This window comes from Danio rerio, chromosome 12, assembly GCF_052040795.2.
Source record: "Danio rerio strain M-AB ecotype USA chromosome 12, GRCz13ab, whole genome shotgun sequence".
In the NCBI taxonomy this organism is placed as follows: domain Eukaryota; kingdom Metazoa; phylum Chordata; class Actinopteri; order Cypriniformes; family Danionidae; genus Danio; species Danio rerio.
The window spans coordinates 49,846,566-49,873,365 of record NC_141032.1 but is presented as its reverse complement, the minus strand read 5'-3'; the positions used below and the strand labels follow the sequence as shown (position 1 = coordinate 49,873,365).

General features: G+C 39.4%; 1 protein-coding gene and 1 long non-coding RNA gene across 5 annotated transcripts in view; one reads left to right on the top strand and one right to left on the bottom strand.

Moving 5' to 3' along the window:
• Positions 1 to 26,800, bottom strand: part of ryr2a (ryanodine receptor 2a (cardiac)) — a 282,516-nt gene that overhangs the window by 107,079 nt on the left and 148,637 nt on the right. For all 4 annotated transcript variants that reach the window (XM_087277000.1, XM_087277001.1, XM_087277002.1 and 1 more), the window contains 18 exons: positions 26,570 to 26,713; positions 26,220 to 26,493; positions 25,703 to 25,817; positions 24,016 to 24,148; positions 23,838 to 23,941; positions 20,921 to 21,056; positions 19,330 to 19,516; positions 17,753 to 17,864; positions 14,217 to 14,337; positions 13,832 to 14,001; positions 13,250 to 13,470; positions 8,273 to 8,363; positions 8,054 to 8,194; positions 5,173 to 5,336; positions 4,992 to 5,070; positions 1,009 to 1,098; positions 786 to 923; positions 32 to 109 (listed from right to left, as the gene is read on the bottom strand). In XM_087277000.1, the coding sequence (XP_087133126.1) occupies positions 32 to 109; positions 786 to 923; positions 1,009 to 1,098; positions 4,992 to 5,070; positions 5,173 to 5,336; positions 8,054 to 8,194; positions 8,273 to 8,363; positions 13,250 to 13,470; positions 13,832 to 14,001; positions 14,217 to 14,337; positions 17,753 to 17,864; positions 19,330 to 19,516; positions 20,921 to 21,056; positions 23,838 to 23,941; positions 24,016 to 24,148; positions 25,703 to 25,817; positions 26,220 to 26,493; positions 26,570 to 26,713 (2,498 nt within the window). The remainder of the gene's footprint in view (positions 1 to 31; positions 110 to 785; positions 924 to 1,008; positions 1,099 to 4,991; positions 5,071 to 5,172; positions 5,337 to 8,053; positions 8,195 to 8,272; positions 8,364 to 13,249; positions 13,471 to 13,831; positions 14,002 to 14,216; positions 14,338 to 17,752; positions 17,865 to 19,329; positions 19,517 to 20,920; positions 21,057 to 23,837; positions 23,942 to 24,015; positions 24,149 to 25,702; positions 25,818 to 26,219; positions 26,494 to 26,569; positions 26,714 to 26,800) is intronic.
• On the top strand, positions 10,290 to 14,235 carry LOC141376891 (uncharacterized). Its single transcript, XR_015504758.1, has 3 exons — positions 10,290 to 11,408; positions 11,487 to 11,634; positions 12,769 to 14,235. It is a non-coding gene; the product is annotated as an uncharacterized LOC141376891 (long non-coding RNA).

Sequence of the window (26,800 nt, the reverse complement as noted above, 5' to 3'; positions counted from 1 at the left end):
TTGATGGTCAGTATGTGAAGCGTTCACTCACGTGCAGGTCTCTGGACAGCGTGACGTTGCTCATGTCTACAGGCCGTGGGCTGAAGCCATGAGCTCCCTCTATGGAGCGCTGCAGGACACACAAGGTCAGAGGTCACACACACTGACTCTCGCATCAAAACTGAGCACCAGCATTCAATCATATCTGAAGGATCATATGTGATACTGAAAACTGGAGTACTTAGACTACTTAAATTATTACTAAAATCTGAATGAAATTGAAAGCTTTATTGTCAGCATAATCAAGATACAATGAAATTGCAGAGCTTCTGCTTAAAGATGCTTAACTAAAAATAACACATGTGAGACAAAGAAATTAATAAGCTTATACATGTACATGTACAAATATACGTACATAAATTCAAACTACATACACATTCATACATATACTGTCGCATAAGAGAAACAGTAAGTTAGTTCAAATATTATTGCACTTGGTTGAGAGAATAAAAAGAAGAAATATTGCACAAGTATAACACTAGAATGTAGCACCGATGATACTATATTGCACAGAGTAAGATGGAAGGAGGGTCAGTGTATGTGACTGGTCAATGCATGTATGTTCAATGTGATTACTGCTTTGGGAAAGATGCTATTTTTGAGTCTGTTTGTCTGTGTTTTGATGCACCGAGTCAACAGCACGTTTAGAAATATATGCTCTGAGAAAAACAGTGACATTATTTTACATCAATGCTTATTTTACCTGCTGTGTTTACATAGAAAACATGTAAACATGTGCTTCTGACCTGACTGGACAGTGAGATCCGGCGTGTGCGGTTGTGAAGGGTCGACGCATCACTCTCTCTCATCCGCTCGATGCTCCAACCCCACGACAGCATCGTCTTCAGACTCTCTCTGATTGGCCAGCGGTAAACCTCCTTATCCTGGAGCACAGAGGCATGTAAGGAAATGTACTCACACATGGGCTGTAAATGTTGATGCTTTCTCAACGGACTCAGTGATCATTACCTTCTCTGACAGACATTTGTAAGGCTTAAGCAGTGGATGAACTTTTGATGATTCACACATCTGCTCTCCATGAACCCAGCCGACCGCAAACTACACACACACACACACACACAGATACAACAAATCGAATAACTCTTTCAAAACAAGAACACAGGCTTGCAGCAGCACCACTGATGCCTCTACCATATCACATTCTGTCAAGGTGCAACTTAAAATGTCTTGTTTTAAGAGTTTTGATTTATGAATCAGCTCATTTCATCAAATAAATCATTTATTTAATATAAAATAAAAATTGTCCAGGCAATCTATATCATTGCAATACAAAATAAAATTAGAAGAAAGAGTTTTTCTCAGAAATGGCTAGTCAATTAGTCAATGGCTAGTCAATTTCACAGACAATCACTAAACAAACTGTATCACAAAGTATCACACTGATTTTAATGGAATGAATTATTTTGTTGTAAAGCGTAGCATAACTCATAAAACATGCCCGTAGCCAGGGGGGGTTTGGGTGGTTCGTTCGAAAGCAGGGACGTCCTGACTTGTACATGACCTCCCTTTCCCTATTTGTGAATTTTTTTAAATAACTGCCCGATGAAGGCTTTAATGGCATGCGGAGTCCTCAGCCGTCAGATGTCACTTAACAGCAAAAGGCGCTAATCCCGTCACGTCCGTGTTTTTGAGGCTGTTTGCTCACTTATTCTGATCGGATATAAACCCAATCGCTTAGACCACTTCAGAGGGTGATTTGGGATGCATTCCAGATGAAGCTGGATAGGTACTATCATTTTTTGACTAAATTAATATAAACTAAATAAATTATGACCTGGAGAAAATCTGACCTGCGCCTGAAACACCTGTAGGTGCGCTTTTACAGCCAAAATTATATTAAAACATGTTTACTATAAGCATAAAACATGCTCTTACTTTTCAGATCTGTAGCCAGGGGGGTTCGGGTGGTTTGGAAGACCCACCCCTCACTGAAAAAGGTCCAGAATTTCTCCCAAATGTGCTCATTTGTCCTATTTTCATCTAATTTTGACTGCCATGCCATCATTAATAATGAAAATGATCCATCGAAAAAGGCTTTTTTTTTTACCAAAGAGGCTAGAAAAAATCTGAAGAATTAATTATTATTATTGTTTTAATTGTTATTTTTTATTGAACTGGCCAAACTGTGACTGAGGACAGCTGAATGTGCTGGCCAGTTTGTTTTTTGTCTAATAAATGATAGTTTTTTTACTTTAAAACTTTAACAGATTGCTATTTTTCCCAATGACATATGGTGTAATAAATTTGTATTTTAAAAATTTGTCTTGTTTGAATTTTTTTTAACTGCAATTTTTAGGAAATGTTTTTAGTACATCAAAAAGTGTGGTTATAATGACATCTGACTAGCTAATCCAGCAAAAAGTCACTAAAATGCAGTATTTAAATCTCAAAGTTAAATAGAAACTGAGGCGTATAACTGCGAAAAGGTCCACTTTTTGAGGAAAAAAAAGAACCACCCCTTTCACCAGGCTGGCTACAGGCCTGTAAAACATTACCTGTTTAATTAAAATGAAAATGGCTACAGTTTAACTAATAGTAACACTAAATTGAAGATATATCCAGCTGCAGAACCGCAGAACCACACACATTTCAGGCACACACAATCTAGCACACACGATTTAGGCAAACCATATATGGTAACTAATTAACTCCTTAGGAGCATTATCGCCACCTATTGAATTTCACAGATATGGTTACCCATTTCAGTCATTATTATTATAATATCGTAACGATCATTTTAACATCTCTGCAGTTTCTGAACTCAAATTATGTAAATAAAAATAATTGTTTAGAGACACTTATGACTTTATTCATGTGTTCACATACACAAAGAAAACATAATAGACTGTCTAATTGTAGGATTACGTGTAATAAACTAATTCAGGATCTTAATATTATCCTACTTGGTTAAAATCACTTTGTTGTAAAATATAAAAAGCAAACAATAATGTGTCACATTACAATAAATTACTGTAGGTAATCATTTAAATAATATATAATATAGTTATATATTGATAATTTTAACTGATTATAAACTACTATCTTATACTAAACTGTCACAGCTGTTAATTATATATATATATATATATATATATATATATATATATATTTTTTTTTTTTTACTTATTATTCATTCGTTCATTTTCTTGTCCGCTTAATCCCTTTATTAATCCGGGGTCGCCACAGCGGAATGAACCACCAACTTATCCAGCAAGTTTTTAAACAGCGGATGCCCTTTCAGATGCGGAAACATCCACACACACATTCACACACACACACTATGGACAATTTAGCCAACCCAATTCACCTGTACCGCATGTCTTTGAACTGTGGGGGAAACCGGAGCACCCAGAGGAAACCCACGCGAAGGTAGGGAGAACATGCAAACTCCACACAGAAACACCAACTGAGCCGAGATTCGAACCAGCGATCCAGCGACCTTCTTGCTGTGAGGCGACAGCACTGCCTCACCTTTACTTATTATTATTTCTTTTAAATTATTATTATTAATAGTTAATTTGTTTTTATTGCTAAAGTTTGGTTTAAAAACAACATATAGCTAACTTTAAATTATTACAGTAAAAAATGTGGGAAACAAATAATTATAAAGTTATTAGAAAATTAAGCAAATACACACTATTAAATCGCTTGAGTAAAATATTAATATGGTGTTAGACATTTATTCATTCATTCATTCATTTTCTTGTCGGCTTAGTCCCTTTATTAATCCGGGGTCGCCACAGCGGAATGAACTGCCAACTTATCCAGCAAGTTTTTACACAGCGGATGCCCTTCCAGCCATCTCTGGGTTGCAGGCAATTTTCCGGAAAGGTTGTGTGTGTGAACAGGCCCTTTTTGAAAATACCGGTAAATTCGTTCTGGCTGTTTTCCGGAAAGAGAAGTTCTAGAACGTGCTGACGTGAGACGTCTGCTCTAGCCAATCAGAACAGTCAGACGCATTCACGTCCGCACGGTTTATAAAAATAAACGCCTTTGAATATTTTACCAGACATATTTAGCTGCTGGATGTTAGTCAGATCACGTTTATATGTTCTTCTTAATGCCAATCGTGTAAATAATTATCGATGAGATGCTTATGATAAGCCGTTGTTTGTTTACCTTCAAGCTTTGCGTGTGCCCGTTAAACAGCCCGTGAGCGCCTGCACACACTCATATCATGTACATCTCGACATGCGAAAGTGTTTCTCTATGCGTTTTCATAGGAGTTGTCCTCAATACTGATCATCCACTGTGTTTGTAATGTAGTCAAATGTTTACAAACACAAGCGCAGCCGTTTAGAGCTCATTTCTGGTTAATGATGTCAGAATAACCGGTATTTTGGATTGGATGTGTGAATGCTCTTTTCCGGAAAAATACCGTAACGTCCTCGCCTGTGTGAACAGCACTTTTTTGAATTTACCGGTAAAGTCGTTCCTGTAATTTTCCAGATATTTACTAGTATCAGTGTGTGAAAGGGGCTAATGACCGTTCATCTACGATGACTGATAGAAAACTGTTCAGTCTATTGAATGGCGATCAGAAACAACGCTCCCCCTTCGCCCGTCTCGATCACAATGTTTGTGAAATAAAGTAAACACTATAGTTTATTGTGTACAATGTTTATTAACCATATCAAAATATATCGATGACGATGTCCAAGTAGACGTTAATAACATTAACATCCGTCGTAACCATATTTGGTTTGCCTAGATTGTGTGCTCCTAAAACGTGTGTGGTTCTGCGGGCCTGCAGCTGGATATCATTGCTAAATTGTGTAAAACATCTTACTAGAAATGTTATATCATTAAAAAGAAGTCAAACAATCGCATGTGTTTTTCTAGTTACTCCCAAACATGAAATCTACAACAGATGGAGGATAAATACAATCAAAATACACGATTTCAGTAAAACAATGTAACATAGCTCTGACCTTCTCCATGGACCATTTCTCATGGGAATATTCAGCGTACTTATTGATGAAATGATCGAGTTTCTCAGGAACAACAACACTGCAGAGACCCAAACACAACAGTATCATGCATTTGGAAAACACTCTTCGTTAAACAACACTCGTTATTAGATGTACAGTAAAAGCATTTGACGAGGTTCACCTGCTGGTGTCGGCTGGCTGCGGGTTGAAGTTTCCCTCTGCATCCATCGATGACTGTTTCTCCATCATGGCCACATAGTTTGACTCCATGTAATCTGGAGGTAAAGCTCCACCAACGGCACTCAGACACGGCAATGCCAGCTTAAACAACTCTGGGTCATACTTCTGCAAACACACACACACACACACACACACACACACATGCAGCTCAGAAATTGGTCTTAGCATTGCAAAAAGTGCTATTCTTACTTCAAGATTTGTTCTTGTTTCTAGTCCAAACATGTACAAATTCTTAAATTAAGAAGCGTTTTATAGATAATTTCTAAAAATGTATGTCTTTTTATTAGAATAATAATAATAATAACGTGGGTTTCCTCCGGGTGCTCCAGTTTCCCCCACAGTCCAAAGGCATGCGGTGAAGGTGAATTGGGTAGCCTAAATTGTCCGTAGTGTATGAGTGTGTGTGGATGTTTCCCAGAGATGGGTTGCGGCTGGAAGGGCATCCGCTGCGTAAAAACTTGCTGGATAAGTTGGCGGTTCATTCCGCTGTGGCGACCCCGGATTAATAAAGGGACTAAGCCGACTAGAAAATGAATGAATGAGTAATAATAATGTAGTATCAGAATCTTCAGGGAATTAGCCGGGCAAATAATAGACTTGAGTTTCGTTATTTTTATTAAGCAGATGCTTGAATAACAGCACGTACATGACATGAAATACATAGTATAATCTGCTGGTTTTAAACATACAGAATAACAATGGAATACAGTTATGTAAACAACCAAAACATGACCCATATCCCACCCAAATTGACAGCACAAACAAAAAATAAGCAAAAAATACACTAATGGGTCTATCTGCATGGAAGGTAAGATCTAGATAGAAGAAATCACAGGGTTCCATGTTTAATAAAATAAGCTCTAACGGAGTATTTAATGTTTTCCAAATGTAAAAAAGACATCAGATCTTCCAACCAGGACATATTTACAATGACACAAGGGGATTTTCATTCTTTTATTAATTTTACTTCAGCTTAGTCACTTATTTATCAGAGGTCGCCGCAGCGGAATGAACCGCCAACTATGTCAGCATATGTTTTGCACAGCGGATGACCTTCCAGCCGTAATCCAGTACTGGGAAACACCCATACACACTCATTCACACACACATTCATACACTACAGCCAACTTAATTCATCAATTCCCCTATAGCGCATGTGTTTGGACTGTGGGGGAAACCGGAGCAGCCGGAGGCAACCCAATCCAACACATGGAGAACATGCAAACTCCACACAGAAACACCAACTGACCCAGCTGGGGCTCGAACCAGCGGCATTCTTGCTGCGAGGCGACAGCACTAACCACTGAGCCACCGTGCCGCCTACATGAAGAATTACAGTACAGCAATATTTGCCTTCTGGCTAACAATGAGGCAATAGCGATAATATCAGTATGCCCTTATCATATGGACCATCAGTAGGGGGCAAACGAAAAAAATGCAATTATTGGGCAGGGTTTCACAGAATATTACGATCTCTTGACAAAAAAAAAAGGCCAGAAGAAATTTAGCACATTTAAAACATTTACTGAGTGCTCTTATTAGCTTTCACATTTTATATGCCCCATAATATAACTTAAAACAGTTTAATAAAGGCACAGCAAACCATCACAGACAAATTAGGGGGATGAGCAAATGTACACAGCTAAACTGTACACAGCTTGTTCAAGCTCTTGTTCTTTCCAGACTGGATTACTGCAACTCTCTACTAGCCGGGCTTCCAGCTAACTCTATCAAGCCTCTTCAGCTGCTCCAGAACGCAGCAGCACGAGTGGTCTTTAATGAAGCTAAAAGAGCACATGTCACTCCACTGCTCATCCATTTGCACTGGCTGCCAGTTGCTGCTCACATCAAATTCAAAGCTCTGATGTTTGCTTACTTCTGGCTTTGCTCCTTCTTATCTGCTCTCACTTCTGCAGATGTATGTGTCCTCCAGAAACTTGCGTTCTGTGAATGAACGTCGCCTCGTGGTTCCATCCCAAAGAGGGAAGAAATCACTTTCCCGAACTCTCGCGCTCAATCTGCCCAGTTGGTGGAATGAACTCCCTAACTGCATCAGAACAGCAGAGTCACTCGCTGTCTTCAAGAAACCACTAAAAACTCAACTATTTAGTCTCCACTTCACTTCCTAATCTGCAATTGCCTCTCTGGATATACCACTAACTGTACCCAAAAAAAAATTACTAATACTTTCCTTCTTAGACTTTACAGACCTGAAACTTGCCTACAGCACTTATTCATTGTTGCTCTTATAGTTGTGTAAGTTGCTTCCTTGTCTTCATTTGTAAGTCACTTTGGATAAAAGCGTCTGCTAAATGACTAAATGTAATTGTAAATGTAAACATATGTAAACTACATGTCACTATGAATAAATTATAATACATCAAATCATGGCTCTTACAAATAAGTCACAATTAAGTGAGTTGTTCCTTAAAAAGTCTAAAACAGGGGTGGCCAAACTCGGTCCTGGTGGGCCAGTGTCCTGCATGGTTTACCCTAAACACACCTGTCTGGAAGTTGCTAGCATACCCAGAAAGAGCTTGATTAGCTGGTTCAGGTGTGTTTAATTGTGGTTGGAGCTAAAATATGCAGGACACTGGCCCTCCAGGACTGAGTTTGGACACCCCTGGTCTAAACTACCTGCCAGTGAGGTAAGTAAAACAACCAAATTTTAAAGCGAAGACAAGATTACTTCCCTATTTTTAAAATTTGACACGTTATTATTTCTGAAAACAAAACATTATTTTTTAGTTGTTTAGAAAATGCTTCTTGACTTAAGAATTTTTGGGTATGTGGACTAGAAACAAGACTCCAGAGCGTGTTACCTTTCTGGCCAGAGCGTCAAAAATTCCCCAGAAGAGTTTTCTGGACAGATGCAGCTCCTCCTCTGACGCGGCTCCAAAGCTCCCCCATCCACCAGACAGACAGTAATACTTCCAGCAGCGCTCGTAGTGATTGGTCAGGAGCTGCAGAGAACAAGTCATCATCTCAGATCAGTCTACAGCACAGGGATTCCAGATGCAGAGTCTTCAGGCGAGTCTCACCTTCAGAGGCATCTTAGTGTGTTCATTGAGCACTGGAACGTCGAACACCAGACGCCTCAGCAGATGCTGCATCATCGACGGACGCAGTTTCCTGAAATATCAGGTTTGAATATGCAAATAAGGGATTAGGTCATTACAGGGTTCACACCTAATAAATACTACAGTGGTCAAACTTTACTATGGGGTTTCATTAGATAATGTATTTACTAACATGAACTAATAATGAACAATACTAGTACAGAGTTTATGGTAACACTTTTCCATTTGAGTATTAGTAGACTGTCTGCTTAATATCTGTTGATACTGCTGCTAAACAGACATTTAACTGACTATAAGAAACTTAGCAAGTACAAGTCAATTTACACTAACCCCAACCTAACAGTCTACTTATAATCTAATGAGAATTAGTTGGCATGTAACTTATAGGCAACAAACAGATCAAAATAAAGTGACCAAGTTTTTTGATCCTAGTTCAACATTTTCTAATGCTTTTTGTCACGTTCTTAATTCTACAGTATTGTAGATGTATGCAAATAATTTGTTTACTCATTGTAATGTCCTTTCTGTACTCTGAGCTCCAGTAAACCACCAAAAATCCCTTTTGTGTTTGCTAATACTGTCAGGGTTCTGCCACTCTGGTCTTGTAAATTCTTGTTTTGGTGGCAGAGCTCGGACACCACCCATGTCTGGTCCTGTTTCTGTCTCTGTGTGCGCGCGCGCCGTCGTGGGTGTACGCAGAGTGTGCGCGCTCCTGCTTGATGCAGCCGCGCGCGTGCTCTGCGTCCCTCAGACGCGTGCGCTCTTGTACTCGTGTTTGTGTTTTCATCTGTCAGCAGCATGGTGTTTCATTCCCAGCGTCTCAGTCTTGTTGGTTTCGGTTTTGGTCGGCGCTGGGATGAAGCATGCACGCTGCGTGTGTGTGAGCGCACGGTGAGTGTTTTCATTCATCGTGTGCTCGTGTCTTGCGTCTTTTGTCAAAGCACGTGGCTCTGTGTTTACATTGTGGTCACGTGCTTTTCTCGTGTGCTTGAGTGTTGTGTTATGTGAGCGCATGGCTTGTATTGTCTCTCTCTGTGTCGTGCTCTCTCCCGTCTATTGTCTAGTCCCACCCTCCTTGTTTACTCATTATTAGTTTGTCATGTTCACCTGTGTGTCAATTTACTTTTTGCTTTTATAATCCCCCTCATGTTTTCAGTCCTTTGTCAGTTCGTCGTCGTTATTTCCATGTCGTGTGCTATCTAGTCCTGTTTGTCCTGCCTGCCCATCCAAGTTTGTTTGAGTGTTTGTTTTATAGTTATGTTTTCCCCCTCGGGGTAGTTTTGTTTTGCCTTTTATTTTTATTTTTATTATTGAATAAATTCCCATTTTTCCTGCACTTGAGTCCTCGCTCCTTTTTCCCTTTTCCCCACCACGACCGTGACAAATACTCCTTGAACAAAGCTCATTCAGATTTGATTCTGATTCTCTAAGGCAAATGTCAAACTCACTGACTTTTCCTTGACATTCATTGACTAAAAAGATCAACTTCCATCACCTTTAATGAACAAAAAACAAAACAAACTGTTGTGTTGGCCCTGAAAAAATTGCAAATTTTATAAAATGTGAAACATTTGAAAACGCGGTCCAGAAAAAAGACATTTTCATAAATGAAAAGTACACTTAAAATAAAGAAAATAAAACACCTGACAATTTTCTTTGCCTCAAAAATGTCAAATTCCTTGACTTTCAATGTCTGTAATCTGTAATGAAATATGCTAGCACTCTATATAGTTTACGCATTGATGTTACACTGTGTACGATTTTATTCATAAAGCAATATTTATGATCACACAAAAACTAAATATTGCAATGTCAGATTTTTCAATATCATGCAGCTCAACTAAATTTGCATACATTTCTAAAAAAAAAAAATCCAAACACTGGATGAAGCCAGGTTCAAAATTCTTGATTAAATTTATTGACACACAGTTGAAGGCAGAATTATTAAATCCCCTTTGAATTTTTTAGATTTTTAAAAAAAAAAAAGAATTTTAACAGAGCAAGAAAATGTTCTCAGTATGTCTGATAATATTTTTTCTTCTGGAGAAAGTCTTATTTGTTTTATTTTGGCTAGAATAAAAGCAGTTTTTAATATTTTTAAAGCCATTTTAAGGTCAATATTATTAGCCGCTTTAAGCTTTTTTTCTGATAATCTACAAAACAAACCATGTTTATACAATAACTTGCCTAATTACCCTAATCTGCCTAGTTAACCTAATTAACCTAGTTAAGCCTTTAAGGCCGTACTCACACTAGGTACAGTTGCCTCGAACCGGGCCAAAGCACGCTTGTCCCCCCTCCCGTCTCCCCCGACGGCCAGCACTCACACCACAATCGGGCCTCTGCACACTTACGTCATCGCTGCTGCGCTGTTCAGTGAGAAGCGCTCTCTCTCTCAGCAGCACAGTGGAGATTTCTCTAGTTATATCGTTTCAGTCGTTTGATATGCCGTCAAATATTTCGCCAAACAGTCCTTAGAGATGCGGTGACACGCAGTCAGATATTTCGCCGAACAGATCCGCCACTTTTGGCGCTCATAATCATAAAGCTCTCGTCTTGCAGGAATTAGAAGGTTTGCTGAAGGTGCAGCTGTCGTGCAGTGAGAGGTTTGCCTCTTTAATAAACTACGGCAGTTTGCGTTCACTGAACAGTAAGAATTATTAATAAATCCATATGAAACAGTCCCTTAAAAGTCACGTCTCGCTTTCAGTTTCGGGCTTTGGTGCGTTTTGCACTCACACTACAAGCGTACCGCACCAAAGCTCAAGTGAACCGTGCTTGAGCCCAATTCAGAGCACTCACACTTCTCAAATGATCCGGGAAACGGGCCTGGCCACAGTACGGATGGCATAGTGTGAGTAGGCCCTAAATGTCACTTTAAGCTGTATAGAAGTGTCTTGAAGAATATCTAGTCTAATATTATTTACTGTCATCATGACAAAGATAAAATAAATCAGTTATTGGAGATGAGTTATTAAACTATTATAATTAGAAATGTGCTGAAAAAATCTGCTTTCTGTTAAACAGAAATTGGGGAAAAAATAAACAGAGGGCTAATAAATCTGACTTCAACTGTAGATTTTTGGGGGTTTCTACAGTGAGAGCTACAAGAGAGCTTAATGTGCTGGAATTTAAGAAAACACATGCAATTACAAAAACACACCAGCAAATTTAGAAAAGATCTTTATCAGTTTAACAACAAATGTGTTGCATTTTCTTACAGCGCAAATACATCAAGAAAACGCTCTGCATTTTCTCACAACAATGCAAACAGCACAGAACACAATGGAAATGTTTCAAAGGGGACCCAAATGAAACTGTAGGTCAGGGCTATTCAATTGGCACCCCACGGGCTGAATCCGGCCCCCGAGGCACTTTGTTCCGGCCCTCCAAACAGTGTGACCAAGACATCAAAAATAAATTTAGTTCAGTCGACAAACGGCCACTATAGTTTTGAAGTTACGTGCTTCTGTTCAATAACAGCACGAGCTGCAGTTAAAGGCTGCACAGAGCGCGAGTCATCATAAGCAAGTGGTGCTGGCAGCCGAAAACATGTTTGTAGAGAAGGCTATGTGTTCAATGCACTGATATTGTTAATAGGGATGCAACGATTAGCTGATTTCACTATTAACTGCGCTTTAATTCATCACAGTTTATTAATCGTAAAGTCTTCTCTAAGCCGCATTTCTGTTGCACGGAACGAGTATACCGAGGTTAATACGCATGCACACAGGATTAACTATAGCAGCGGCCATACCCATATCACGTCTTTTCCGCTTGCAGGTTTGTTATTTCTAATGTAAGAATATATGACAATACGCGGGTGCCAGCAGAGCGACGCACTTGCGTCTTTTTGGGCGCACGTAGATAACATCTCACGGTGAGAGTTGTGGGTACCTTTCAGTGCAATGTAAACAAAAGATATGTTAGACAAATTATTATTAAATGATTATGAATGCATGAATGCAGATGGCAATAACAGTTAATCTAAATAGCTACATACCTAATATAAAGCTTGAATTTACATTACACGTAAAAACAGTGAAAGCATGATTATTCTTCAGACTATAAGCGTACAAACAAAATCTAGAATTGTTGCATGCCTAATTGTTATGCAGTTCAAACATATGAATGTGTCTGAATTTAGAAGAAGCCTACTTCAGCAATGCACTGCTTTTGTTGTGCTCTGAAATACAACATTTGAATGTTTTTTTTTTTAAAGTCTATTGTACAATGCAGTAATATTATGTAGTTATTTTTAAAATACAATATATTAACATTTTAATGTAGAAAAAGCCAACATTTGTGTCTTAAGGAGCAAAAATATACAGCATATGGGCTCTTATATGCTGTTGTGTCATCACTCATATAGCAAGTCATATCTTTCCGGCCCTTCGTTTGGGATCTTTTTCATGAACCGGCCCCCATGACAAACTAATTGAATAGCCCTGCTGTAGCTGATCTTTGAAAGGTGTGTTTTTTGTTTAATTAAACATCCTGATTGCACCATTCCCTTGTCTTTTGTAGATTATTAGCCTCAATTACCATAACCTACATAGCCGGGTCAGTCACGTTTTAGGGTCTCCTTGAAAAATGCACAAAAAGTTTGCATGTGTTGTGGGAAAATGCAGGCATTGTCCTAGTTTCTTTGTGTTTTGAGTAAATGCAACGTGTTTTCTTTATTTGTTTGCGTTGTGAGCATTTGCATCACATATGCTGTCAAACGGAGGAGGATCTTTTCTTAATTTGCCTGTGTTTTTTGCAATTGCATGTGTTTTTTTTGTGTGTTTTTTATTGCAGCACATTAAGCTCTCTCCGCCAATGTAGGTTTCTGTTTTATCACTGCTCTAATAATCATTACACTTCATCTGAGGAAGACTTTGAAGGCTGTGTTTTGTATAATACAAGTGTGTGAATGTGATTCTGGACGTGTCTCACCCGCAGACGGCCAGCAGACACTCCTCGATGGCGTCTCTCTGAGCTTTGGTGAGACAGCAGCCTTTGGACAGCCGGTAGACGGTGTGCAGCAGAGAGTCGATGAGAGATGCGAACGGCTCCGTTCCCGCAAACAGAGGAGCACATTTAGTGAGCAGCGGCAGCACGGCTGTACACAGATACCGGTTCAGAGCCAAGGCCATGTCTGTGGCACTCAGAGCCGCCTAGGGTGCAAGGTCACACAGGTCAAAGGTCAGCATCATAACATACAGGCTGCATCCACAATCACCCCCTATACCCTTAAATAGTGTGTCCAAAACTATAGTGGACATTCCGAAGTGCACTGAATCAATCCCACAATGCATTGCAACAATGAATATAAAACCCACTGTATGTACACTCAAGCGCTAGAGAATACCAATAATGGATTGATTGAATTCTTTGTGCTTCAACACTCTCACTTATTTACATTCACTCCTCTCTAAGCGGACTTTATTAGTGGACTAAAGTAAGGAGTAGGGAATGAGGGTATAGGGGGCGATTTTGGATACAGCCACAAACTCACTGAGCAGTCATGTGACTCACCGTGTCCAATGAGGCGGCGGCTCTGAGGTCAGGCAGGAAACCCACTTCCAGAAGGTGCAGGAGGAAGTTCTGGTCTTCGATGCCGTAAACCCGGTCCAGAAACAGAACCATGGCTGCTTTGTGATCAGGACAGAATCCTGCTGACATGTCAGGCTCGATCACAGAGCCGTCTGGACACACACACACACACACAAATAAGAGAAAAATAGTCTTTTCAGTAAAGCCCCTTTGAAACATTGTGCATTGTGAAAATATCTGTGAATTAGACTAGTAAACAGAGTGGCATCACTGCTTGTTGTTTATTTGCACAGTACACTGTGTTTGGTGATGGACTGTAAAACTGAAGATGAACACAGCTCTGGTGTTGCACTGTAGTGAATCAGACCTTTAGCCAGCGTGGGCATCAGGAACGGGATGCTGATCACTCCCACCAGATCCTCAATAGGAATCAGAGAGCGCAGGATGGCTCGGATACGGATGGCTTCACCCTTTCCTGCGTGAATCAGCTGCCCGAGGGGAAATCGTGAGGCATAAATACAGTAGATCACATCAGATGTATGTACACAGGGTTATACTCTAAGCCAAATTTCAAATTCCCTGACTGTACACTGAATAAGAGCTGAATTTCCAAGACTTCTCCACCTTATTTTATTACATAGGTTCTCCTCTTATCTAAAGGGGAGATCTTTTTCTGTAAATATTGGATCGTTTACTTCACCACCTAAATCCATTTATTGTGGTGTTCCACAAGGATCCATTCTTGGCCCTTTTTTATTTTCTCTTTATATGCTTCCTTTAAGCGCAATACTCCATAAACATAACATAAACTACCACTGCCATGCTGACGACCTCCAACTATATTTTCCTATTAAACTAGGAAAAGATGTATCATTAGAACAGCTTTTCTCATGCCTAACCGACATTAAGACTTGGATGACCAAATAAATGAGCAACTAAATGAGAATAAAACAGAAGTGCTCTTATTAGGTCCTGCTGCTACCAACAATTCAATTAAACCTCAGCTAGGATTTCTAAGTAGTAATCTGCGCAGTCATGCCAAGAATCTCGGAGTAGTTTTTGACCCATTTTTGCAGTTTGACAAGCATGTAAATGCAGTTGTAAAGAGCAGCTTTTTCCAGCTTAGATTGGTGGCAAAAGTTAAACCATTTCTTTCTAAAAAAAGATTTAGAAACTGTAACCCATGCTTTAATCTCCTCTCGGTTGGACTACTGCAACTCCTTGTACATTGGTCTACCCCAGTCAACACTCTCTCGGTTACAGTTGGTCCAAAATGCAGCCGCCAGATTGATAACAGGAACTAAGAAAAGAGATCACATCTCCCCTGTCCTCGCCTCACTACACTGGCTTCCTATAAAATTCAGAGTTGATTTTAAAATCCTTCTTTTTACATATAAAGTTTTGCACAATTCTGCCCCGGCCAACGTCAGTAAACTTATTAAGCCATATTCAGCTTGTAGACCATTAAGGTCATGATCATTTTCTTTTGTCGATCCCCCGGTCTCGCCGCCAATAAAAAGGTGATCGAGCTTTCTGTGTTGCGGCCCCAAGGCTCTGGAACAGTCTCCTGTTGAACATCAGGATTTCTCCATCCTTGAATACTTTTAAATCTAACTTGAAGACGTATTTTTACTCCCTTGCCTTTGAGTGACTCATACATGTAATTAGGCTGGCTTGAGAAACAAGCCAGACTACTGAAATCCTATTTAAACTTATTTTTTTTATATATTCTTCTTCTTCTGAGACTAAAAAAATCCCATAGACTTAACATTGGATCAAACTTTGTGACCTCATAACTCTGCGTCAGACTGTCACACATGCTTCTAACTGAGCTCATTTATCTCAGACTATCCCACTGCCAATGACTAATCACCTTTAAACCTTCTAGCCATGCCCTAGCAACCACTTTTGGACCCTAGAAACTGTCCCATAGACTTCCATTCAAAAGACTGTCATTGACTTTACATGGGACCAAACTTTGTGAGCTCATAACTCTGCATCAGACTGTCATACTGACTAATGACTGAGCTCATTTAACTCAGACTACCAAACTGCCAATAACTGATGAGCTTTTAACTTTCTAGCCACACCCTAACTACCAGATACTGCACCCTAGCAACAACTGTCCCATAGACTTCCATTGCAAAAGACTGTCATTGGCTTAACATTAGATCAAACTTTGCGACCTCATAGCTTTCCATCAGACTATCATACTTATGGGTGAGCATTATCTATCTATCTATCTATCTATCTATCTATCTATCTATCTATCTATCTATCTATCTATCTATCTATCTATCTGTCTGTCTGTCTGTCTGTCTGTCTGTCTGTCTGTCTGTCTGTCTGTCTGTCTGTCTGTCTGTCTGTCTGTCTGTCTGTCTGTCTGTCTGTCTGTCTGTCTGTCTGTCTGTCTGTCTATCTATCTATCTATCTATCTATCTATCTATCTATCATCTTTTCATACTTTTTAAACTGTTTAAACTAAACAAACTATTTCCAACAGACTTACTCAAGCCAGCCTAAAGTTTGTCTCGACGAACTTTAATAATCTAGTTTCTATACTGTATTTTAGTATTACATAGATACATATATATTTCCTTTTCTTACATTTTTAATACTAGTTTAATTTTTTTATTTTGTTAAATATTTTATCTCATTGTAAAGCACTTTGGATCAACTACGGCTGTATAAAATTGTGCCCTATAAATAAAGTTTGCCTTGCCTTGCCTTATTTTTCATGTAAGATTAACAACTGCTTGATATCTGACTTTTTATTGAATGAAAGCTGAATTTCCAAGACCTCTCTACCTTATTTTTCATGTAAGATCAATTGCTTGATGTTGTAAACTGCAGCTAATGATTATTTTGATGTTCAAATAGTTGGTTGATTATTTTATTTTTTTAATTATTTTTCAATGAATCGATTAATCAGATAAAAACTAAACTTTTTTATTTGTCGTTTGACTTATGATAACTATATAAAACCATAAATATTATTTATGGTTTTAAATAGTATTATGTAATATTTATGGTATTATTTATGTATGAAAGTGTATTTTAATAACTGAAAAAGACTTTAATGATCTTTAAATGAAAGACAAAAAAAGGTTTGTTTTTCTGAACGATGGAATTTCTTAAAATATCCTAAATATAAATAAACAAAGCAAACCAGGCATGGAACACAACACAGTAAAAAACACAGTATAGTAATATATAACAACATTCTGTTCTATTATATAGTATATAATAACAACATTCTGATAAATGGAAGTCAAATTTACAAAAATAATCCATTTTAAATATAGGCGACATGATGGCTCAGTGGTTAGCACTGTCGCCTCACAGCAAAAAGGTTGCTGGTTCCAGTCCCGGCAGGGCCAGTTGTTTAGAGTTTGCATGTTGGCGTGGGCTTCCTCTGGGTGATCCGGTTTCCCCCACATCCAAACATATATAGGGAATGCTATATATATATATATATATATATATATATATATATATATATATATATATATATATATATATATGCTCATAGGGGATTTGATTACCTATATTGGTCGCAGTGTATGTATAAGTGTTTGTGTGAATGAGTGTGTATAGGTGTTTTCCAAAGCTGAGTTGCAGCTGGAAGGACATCCACTGTGCAAAACATATGCCGGAATAGTTGGTGGTTCATTCCGCTGAAGCAACCCCTGATGAATAAAGGGACTGAGCCGAAGGAAAATGAATGAACTAATTTTTAAATATATAATATAATAATTTCTGATAACTTAAAATGTCTTAATTTAATATCTGGAATGGACCTTTTAAAGTCTCATAATATTTCAAAAATTTCACAACCTGAATGAACCCTGTGCACATGTGATGGAGAAGATGATACACACACACATATACGCACACACTCACATGCATCTCTGGAGCGCAGCGGCCCAACAGGTCGATCAGGGCAGCATAGAAGGTCATGATGGCGTTTCCCATGTGAATGGTGTCGTCTTCCTCTTCCTCCATCACATCATTCCTGAAAGAGACAGATTAAATCAGCCACACTCCACATATAACTCAGTGCTGATCACAGATAATCTACCAATCAGGTAAACAAAATAACCTTATGTCAAAAGGAAAAAGGCAGATCATTTAGCTTGTTTTAAGAAAAAACTTACACAATTTTGCCATATTATTTCTGAAAACAAGACTATATTTTTTGCTTGTCAATAAAATGTTTCTTGATTTAAGGATATTTAGATATTTGGACTAGAAACAAGACAAAAAATCTAAGAATTAAAGGGCAGGGCAGATAACTTGACCCTGGTTTGCCCCATCTACAGTACATATTCCCTCATTTCTAATTATCTTAAATGAACCGTTGTAAAACAATGATCTGGTGCATGCATTCTATGGATGATGTCTATTTTCAAGGATTTCCTCCCACTGTCTGCTGTTGTTTTTTTTTTCTTTTTAAATGATAAAATTATATAATCAAATTCTTTGTTCCATCTCAAAAAGGAAATGTGTGTGTGTTTTAGCGCTGTGGTCCCCAACCCCCGGACCGCGGACCGGTACCAGTCCGTGGATCAATCAGTACCAGGCCGCACAAGAATTAATTATCTTTAAGTTGGCAGATAAAGTAGCTGCATTTAAAGCCAAAATGGATTTGTGGGGACGGCGTGTGAACAGAGGCATATTGGACTTGCATGATATGTGTGTTTGCAGGCGCTCACGGGCTGTTTCACGGGCTTGAAGGTAAACAAACAACGGCTTATCATAAGCATCTTATCGATATTTATTTACATGGTTGGCATTAAAATGAACATATAAACGTTATCTGACTAATTTCTAGCAGCTGAATGTGTCTGGAAAAATATTCTAAGGCTTTTATTTTCATAAACCGCGCAGACGTGAATGCGTCTGACTGTTCTGATTGGCTAAAGCAGACGTCTCACATCAGCACGTTCTAGACGTGCACGCACTCTTTCAGCAATCTTCCTTCTGCATTCACACAGCGCAGCATTCCGGCAAATTACCGGTAATGTTACAACTTCTCTTTCTGGAAAACAGCCAGAACGAATTTACCGGTATTTTCAAAAAGGCCCTGTTCACACATACACACCTTTCCGAAAATTGCCGGTAATCTTCCGGAAAGGTCTGTATGTGTGAAAGGGGCTTTTGTCTGCCATTACCCCCAGATGGGACCATCTTGTTGCAAAGAAACAAGGTCAGGGCTCCCACTGATTTAGCGTTACGGACAGTTTTTGATCTTATAATATGTTATATTGTTGGAGCAGTGTGTTAATAAAGTTATTACTTCCTAATGTTATAATAGCATTGTTATGTTGGAGCAATGTGCTAATAAAGTTCCATATGAGTACACAGTGGATTCACGTTTATTATTATTATTATTTCAACCCCCCCGGTCCGCAGTAAAATTGTCAAGCGTTGACCAGTCCGCAATTAGAAAAAGGTTGGGGACCACTGTTTTAGCGTACAGCGTCCTGCTCTCCTCTGTGGTTGGCGATGGTCCGTCTCTGCTGGGATCCTCAGAGATCTTTATGGCTTCCTCAATGGCCGCCAGCAGGCCGTTTCCACCTTCTCCACGCAGGGCGGGGCCAAAACACTCCGGCCGGCGAATCAGGAGCCGCACCACCACATTAGCATTCTCCTCCACACTCTCGCCTGAGAAAGAACAACAACAACAAACTCAACAACAAACAATGTCAGCCCGATAAGCTTTTCAAAACATGGAATCCCTTTTTGAAGAAAGCTGATACAAATCTTTCGTCCACATAACCAAGGTGCAAACTATATATTCACGATTTTATTTTTATTGTTTGGGGGGTTGGGGGGGGGGGGTGCCAGGCGCCGACCTGCGTAACTTTCGCGGAGTTGTTGACAAATCTTGTGTTGCAACTTTTTCAGGTATGTTAGTTTGGAAAATACATAATTTAGTGAATCAAACTGATGTATTTGTTTAAATGACATCTAATTTATTAATAAAACATACTTAAGTTTTCAGTGTGGGACAGGGGTCACCAACCTTTTTGAAACTGAGAGCTACTTCTTGGGTACCAATTATTGTGAAGGGCTACCAGTTTGATACACACTTCTTAAATAACAATTTTTCTCAATTTACTTTTAATAACATGTTGTTATTATTAATGATTAATGATATTCATCTATGTGAAGACACTCATCCTGTTAATGATTTCTCACAATAGTTCTCAACAATGATTCAACAAGGTAAGAAACAGAAATATCCATATGCAACAATTTATTTGTCTGAAATAGTTTTTATATATATATATATATATAAATAAATATATATATATATATATATATATATATATATATATATATATATATATATATTTATTTATATTTATATATATTATAAATATATACCTTAATGTCATTAACATATTTTACAGCAATGCAGGTGTCATTTAAAAAGAATAGCTCCAAAAAATACCAGATTCAGTTTACTGGTGTGTGGTGCAATGGTGAGCTATTTTTAGAACAGGCCTGTGGGCAACTCATGTAATCCTCGTGGGCTACCTGTTGCCCGTGGGCACCATGTTGGTGACCCCTGGTGCGGGATATTTAGTGTATTCTGACCTACAGTAACCTCTGATTAGCTATTTCAGAGCATACTCTAGGTCAAACTATACAATGTGTCTAATTGTACTATTATACTTCATGTAGATACAAACCATTATTTTAAAAGAAAAGTGTCTTGTGAACACTTGCACTGTCTACATTATGGGGTGGTCAAATGTATATTTATGATAAGTAATTTTAAATGATTCATATTTAAGATACAGATCAGAGAAAGCTATTTGTATCACCCGCTTAAAATGTCCCATTGTTTTGATACCTTTATATTGTATGTGCATGCGCATGCATTTATCTATTCATATACTTGTAATTGTAATTTTTATTATTTGCTTCACTATTATTTTTTTTATTATTTTGTATTTTTTTTCCGTTAGTACATGTTAAATGTTTCTAAAAAAAAAAGCGTATAATAAAAATGAAGCCCAATGTTACGGTTATCCCCAGGAGAGCAGTCAGAGTACATACCGTTACAGAATACAGCGAATCGAAGGAAGTCCAGGTATCGTTCACCCTCCACCGGATTCCAGCCGATGTCGGGATATCCTTTAGACATCAGCATCACACAGCTCTGAAGACCACAGCCGGCCAGATACTGCACCACCTGACACACACACACACACACACACACAGGGGTCTTACTCCTTTTCAAAAGCACTTTTCAATCACTTTCTAGGTGCATTTTCAAACCTTTGGAGCACTTCACAACTGTGGTAACTTGCATATTTACATTATAATATGCACTCCTCCTCATATTATATCACATGCTATTATAGCATTTTCTAGTATAGCATCTAAGGAACATATTTTATGTTTACACCAAAAACACTATCAATATTGAAATACTGTAATTTACTCTTAAATCTCATTTACTTAAAAGTGTGATCTTTTATCTTAAAGGTAGCCTATATTCATTTCAATGAACTCCAAATGATAGAATATTGCATTATTTGTATAAAAAATAAAAATAAAAAAAAACAGTAAAATGAATCAAAAACTGGCGCCAAGCAGGGGCGTCGCTAGACCTAATTTACTGGGGCATGTGCCTCAGGAAAAATTGCCAGTGCCCCAGTAAAAGCTTTAAGATATGATTTACTTCATATGCAAAGTGTGTATAAAGAGTGGTAATCCCGGATGTTATTCTCTATGTGCAAGCGAACCAATGCTGGCGACAGCAAAGTAGTTTAATCAGAAAATCATACCCGCACACCTCATACACTGCTCCTACTGGACCCCTGCTCTTCTCCCGGTGGGTGCGAGTCCCTTTGTTAACATGCACAATGAAAATAGTACATGCTGCTCAGGCGTTGTGAAACCGGCGTACCAGCCTATTATGTGGAGGTGATGGCACGCAGTGAGTTTTGCAAGTTGACAAAACTACAGTTTTAATGATATGATAGTGATCTTATTGCCCATTTCCACTGAGTGGTACGGTACGGTTTGGTTTGGTACGCTTTTATTGCCGTTTCCACTGTCAAAAGGCGTACTGAACCGTACCGTACCACTTTTTCGGCACACTTTCGAAAGGGTACCAAACAGAAGAAAGGGTACCAAAAGGTGGAGCTAGAGTCGCAGCTGAACGCTATTGGTTTACAGAGATATGTCATTTGGTTATGCAACAAGCCAGAATGAAAACATAAAAACCCGCCATGCTTAAAATACACAGCCGAGAGATTACAACGTTATAAATGCATATAATAATGAGTCGTGGTTGACCTCAAGCAAACCTTGTCGTCGTCTTGATGAACAGCCACAAAGCCAAAAAGAAAAGCAAATTTACCCTGTGCCCCTTAGTTTTTTACGAGCTAGTCTGAAGCGTGAGCGGTTTCGCTTTCTTGTTTGCGCTCTCCGCGCGTCTATATTTGAAATAACAAACTTCTTGAGCTGATGATAATAACGTGCGCTTGATCATTGACGTGCTTTTGAAACCTGATCCTGTCAGAAGCTGACAAACACGAGAGTGAAGCGAAAAAACAAAGGAGAAGCCACATTATTTTTTCAGCAAACGTGAACAAACTATTATTATCAACTTTTGGACTATTATGAACTCAGAATGATGGAATTACTGTCTAACAGAGGCTACATGAGCTGCTGAAGATTACACACACGGCTGAGAGGTTTTCACTGACTGTAGGCTAGATTTTGTGTTGTTTTTTTAACCTAAACAAGAACTAAATGTCTGCTGTGTGTAGTTTTTCTGTAGTTGGTAACATATCGTAGATTGTAAGGGTCTGTATGTGTTCATATATGCTGCATTTATTTATTTACTTTATATAATTACAGACGTTACAGTAGGCTATTTCGCATTGATCTGCAGTTATAAACAAATCATGTTCATAGAAAGGTTAGTAATGAACATTTATACAGTATTTATGTGTATAAAGCATCTGAATTGTGAGAAGTGCTTCTCATATGATATGTAAGGGACCCGTACAGCTGTACTGTAGACATTTTCTTGAGCGAAAATGATATCGACTGAAACTCTTTGTCTCTTTGGCTCCAGAAGCATGTCTCCTGATAGAGTTTTTGTTTGAAGTAAAAAGGAGGGATGACGAGTCAGGGAGATAAGACTTAATAAACCTAATTCTCTCCCATGTGTCAAGTCTAAAACAACAGATAATTCTATAAAACCTCTTTTTGTATTCTATAGAATTTCATTCAAATGTAATTATTATTCATGCAAAAGAATTCTTAAATGATCTTAGCATCACTCCAGTTATGTCTTTGTTTGCCAGTTACATTTAGGATTAACTTCTGTTATTTATTTCGAATAGTAATTATATAATAACAATAATAACAATATTTTTAATTTATTTATTTATTTATTTTATTTTTTATTTTTTGGTGGGAGGGGGGTTGGGGGGTGGGGGGCATGCCCCAGTAGAGCTTTATGTTTAGCAACTACCCTTGCGCCAAGTGTCTAACTTTGTCACTGAATCATTCATTCAGATTTGTTCAAAACAGTTCATTCAGTCTTGACTTGAATGACTTGCTGGAATACACTCAGTAAGTTCCAAACGAGATACATCGCGCTTCGAAGGGCACTTCAGAGTGAAAACCAAAAGTAGAAATGCGTTCCAAACAGAAACCTTTTTTGACCCCTACACCCTTCATCCCTTCATAGAGTAAAGCCTTAAAAGGGATTAGGGCATAGGGATGAGCCATTCTGAATGGAACACAGCATTTAAATGCAGACTGGTTAAACACTGTAACATTGCACGGACATAACATTGAGTTTAAATGAAAACTGTTCGGTAAGATGAATTATTATGAAAGCACTAGATTAAAATTCTGCAACCACACACACACGTACATATCACAGCCACTGTTTAACATCCTGTATAAATCCATCACATTTTCAGAGGAGACAGACAGTCAGTCGCACCTTCTCGAGGTCTGGTTCTCTCAGCGCCAGAGCCAGTTCATTATTGTCCATCACAGACGCAGCGGCCACATCCAGCGGAGTGGAGCCTCTCATGGATGGAGACGCTACAGAAAACACACACACACGGTTAAAGAGTGTAGCAGACAGACACAGCTTCTCTGAGCTCCAGGTGACTTACCGAGGCCCACGCTGCTGTTCTCCAGCAGGTAACTCAGATGATCGAACATGGCCTTCTGATTCTGACGGCTGATCCGACAGAAGTAGCACAGGAACCGGCAGCAGTTCGCCACCATCTTAGGAAACGTGATCTCCTGAATTGAAATGATATTCAAAGGCACATCCATTATTAATAAATTATTGTGATTTTCACTCTAAAGAAGAAAGTTTCAGTTGAAAAGCAGCAAATAAACTTAACTGACACTGATGTTGAACTGAGGGAAAGATTAATCTGATATTATTAGTAAAGCTTTACATAGGAGACCATTTGACGGATGATTAACCCTCTGGGGTCTGTGGTGATTGGGGCTCTAAGGATGTTTGGATGTCATTTCTAGTAAAAAGATACTTGCTGGTTGGATAAAAGTAACTTAGGCTCAGAGTTTGCCAGGTGCATGAATAATTTAGGCTTGACTGTATCGATGACCACAGGATTTTATCTCTGTTATTCGAAGACAATGTTGTTCTGTTGGCTTCATCAGACATGGACCTTCAGCTTGCACTGGGGCGGTTTGCTGCCGAGTGTGATGCGGCTGGCATGAAAATCAGCACCTCCAAGTCCGAGGCTATGGTGCTCCACCGGAAAAAAGGTGGCTTGCCATCTCTAGGTTGGAGGAAAGTCCTTACCCCAGGTGGAAGAGTTTAAGTATCTCGGGGTTTTGTTTACAAGTGAGGGAAGGATGGAGCGTGAGATTGACAGGCGGATCGATGCAGTGGCAGCAGTAATGTGGTCAATGTACCGGTCCGTTGTAGTGAAGAAGGAGCTGAGCCGAAAGGCAAAGCTCTCGATTTACCAGTCAATCAACGTTCCTACTGTCACCTATGGTCATGAGCTTTGGGTCACGACTGAAAGGACAAGATCTCGGATACAAGCAGCCGAAATGAGTTTTCTTTCAAAGGGTTGCAGGGCGCACTCTTATAGATAGGGTGAGGAGCTCGGACACCCGGGAGGAGCTCAGAGTAGAGCCGCTGCTCCTCCACATCGAGAGACGTCAGCTGAAGTGGCTCTGCTATCTGTTTCGGATGCCTCCTGGATGTCTACCTAGGGAGGTGTTCCAGGCATGTCCCACCGGGAGGAGGACTAGGGGAAGACTTAGGACACGCTGGATGGACTATGTCACTCGGCTGGCCTGGAAACGCCTCGGGATCCCCCCGGAGGAGCTGGAGGAATTGTCTTGGGAGAGGGAAGTCTGGGGTTCTCTCCTAATACTGCTGCCCCCGCAACCCAGCCCCGGAAAAGTGGCACAAAATGAATGAATGAATTAATGACCATAAATAATGTGTGATTAGTATGTTTAGGAGAAAATCAAAGAAACAAAGCCAAAAGTCTTGTATGCTAAACTATGAACTATAAAATCATGTGGACATCCTTATGATCACTCAGTCTGAAGGAATAATACAATAGTTAAAATGATGTAAATCTGTTTTTGTTTCAGCAGGCAACGCCAATGGATGTTTGAATAATCAATTCAAACCAGGAGACCTCCCCAATCAATGCTAATGTTCACCCATCCTGGAGAAACCCTGCTGATGTTTGTTTTTCTTGAAAACAAAAAAACAGTAGTTGACCCAGAGTGACAGATAGATTATTCGCTTCAAAAAGCTACATACAAAGGTATACACACACACAGATGTCAGTGAGTGTTCACCTTGGACTCTCCTCCACCCAGAACATTCACCATCACCTCCATGACGGTCTCATGCATGCCCAGCGCCCGCATCAGGTTTGGATGCTGGTAAAACACCTTATTATTCATGATGTCACTGCAGACCAGACACAGGGGGGGGGGGGGGGGTCAGAGGTCAATAGATAGCTTTCCATTTCAGACAAACGCTCTTCGGACAAACAGGGATTTCATGCATTACTATATACTGTCTTGGCTTTGCAATCAAAAAATGTATCGTTTCTCAAAATGTCATCTCAAATATTAATTTAATGCAAGTCAATGGGTTAAAAACAGCCACTAACATAAGGAAAAGCTTGTAAAATTGCCCGCACTGTATTGTTGAATTTTTAAAAATGTTCAAAGCATTTTCCCAAAATATGTGTCAAAATCAGAGAAAATTGTGGCCAAATTAAGACGTATAATAGGATTAAAACACCCTGACAGCACACAAGGGTTAAAGCATAACCCTAGCTGCCTGTTGCAGGGGATTGTGGGTCACCTGAGCCCATGGATCATGAGTTTCTCCTCCTCGCGGCCCATCCTGACACTGAGCAGCGAGCGAATCTGACCCAGAGACGCCAGCAGGCTGATGGTGTCCTCCACAGAAACAGCGTTGATTGTGTAGGTTTTGGGCAGCGCTCGCACCTGACCCCCAATGCCGTCATACTGCCGGTGGAGCAGCACGAACATGGCCCGAACCAGCTCTGGGTCCTCGATGACAGACTCCTGAGCCCAGCGGACCATCGTCTCAGAGATCAGCTGCTGGAGTGTACCTGCAGGACAGCAGACAGCATCAGTGACCGCTCTCAGATCTCACAACATCCACACAGACTCACCGCAGGAACTCACTGGGCTTCTTTGACTTCTTCTTCTTTGGAAGATCTGTCATTTTCTTCTTCAGGTACGTCACCTTCTCCACCAGAGACATCAGACGACCTCTGATGGTGAAATCGCTGTCTCCATCTCCTGATTTATCATCATCAGTCTCAATGCCTGCAGCAAAGATGGACAAAAACACAAAGACACACAGGTTTTTGTGATTTATGAGGACTCTCTATAGGTGTAATGTATTTAATAGTG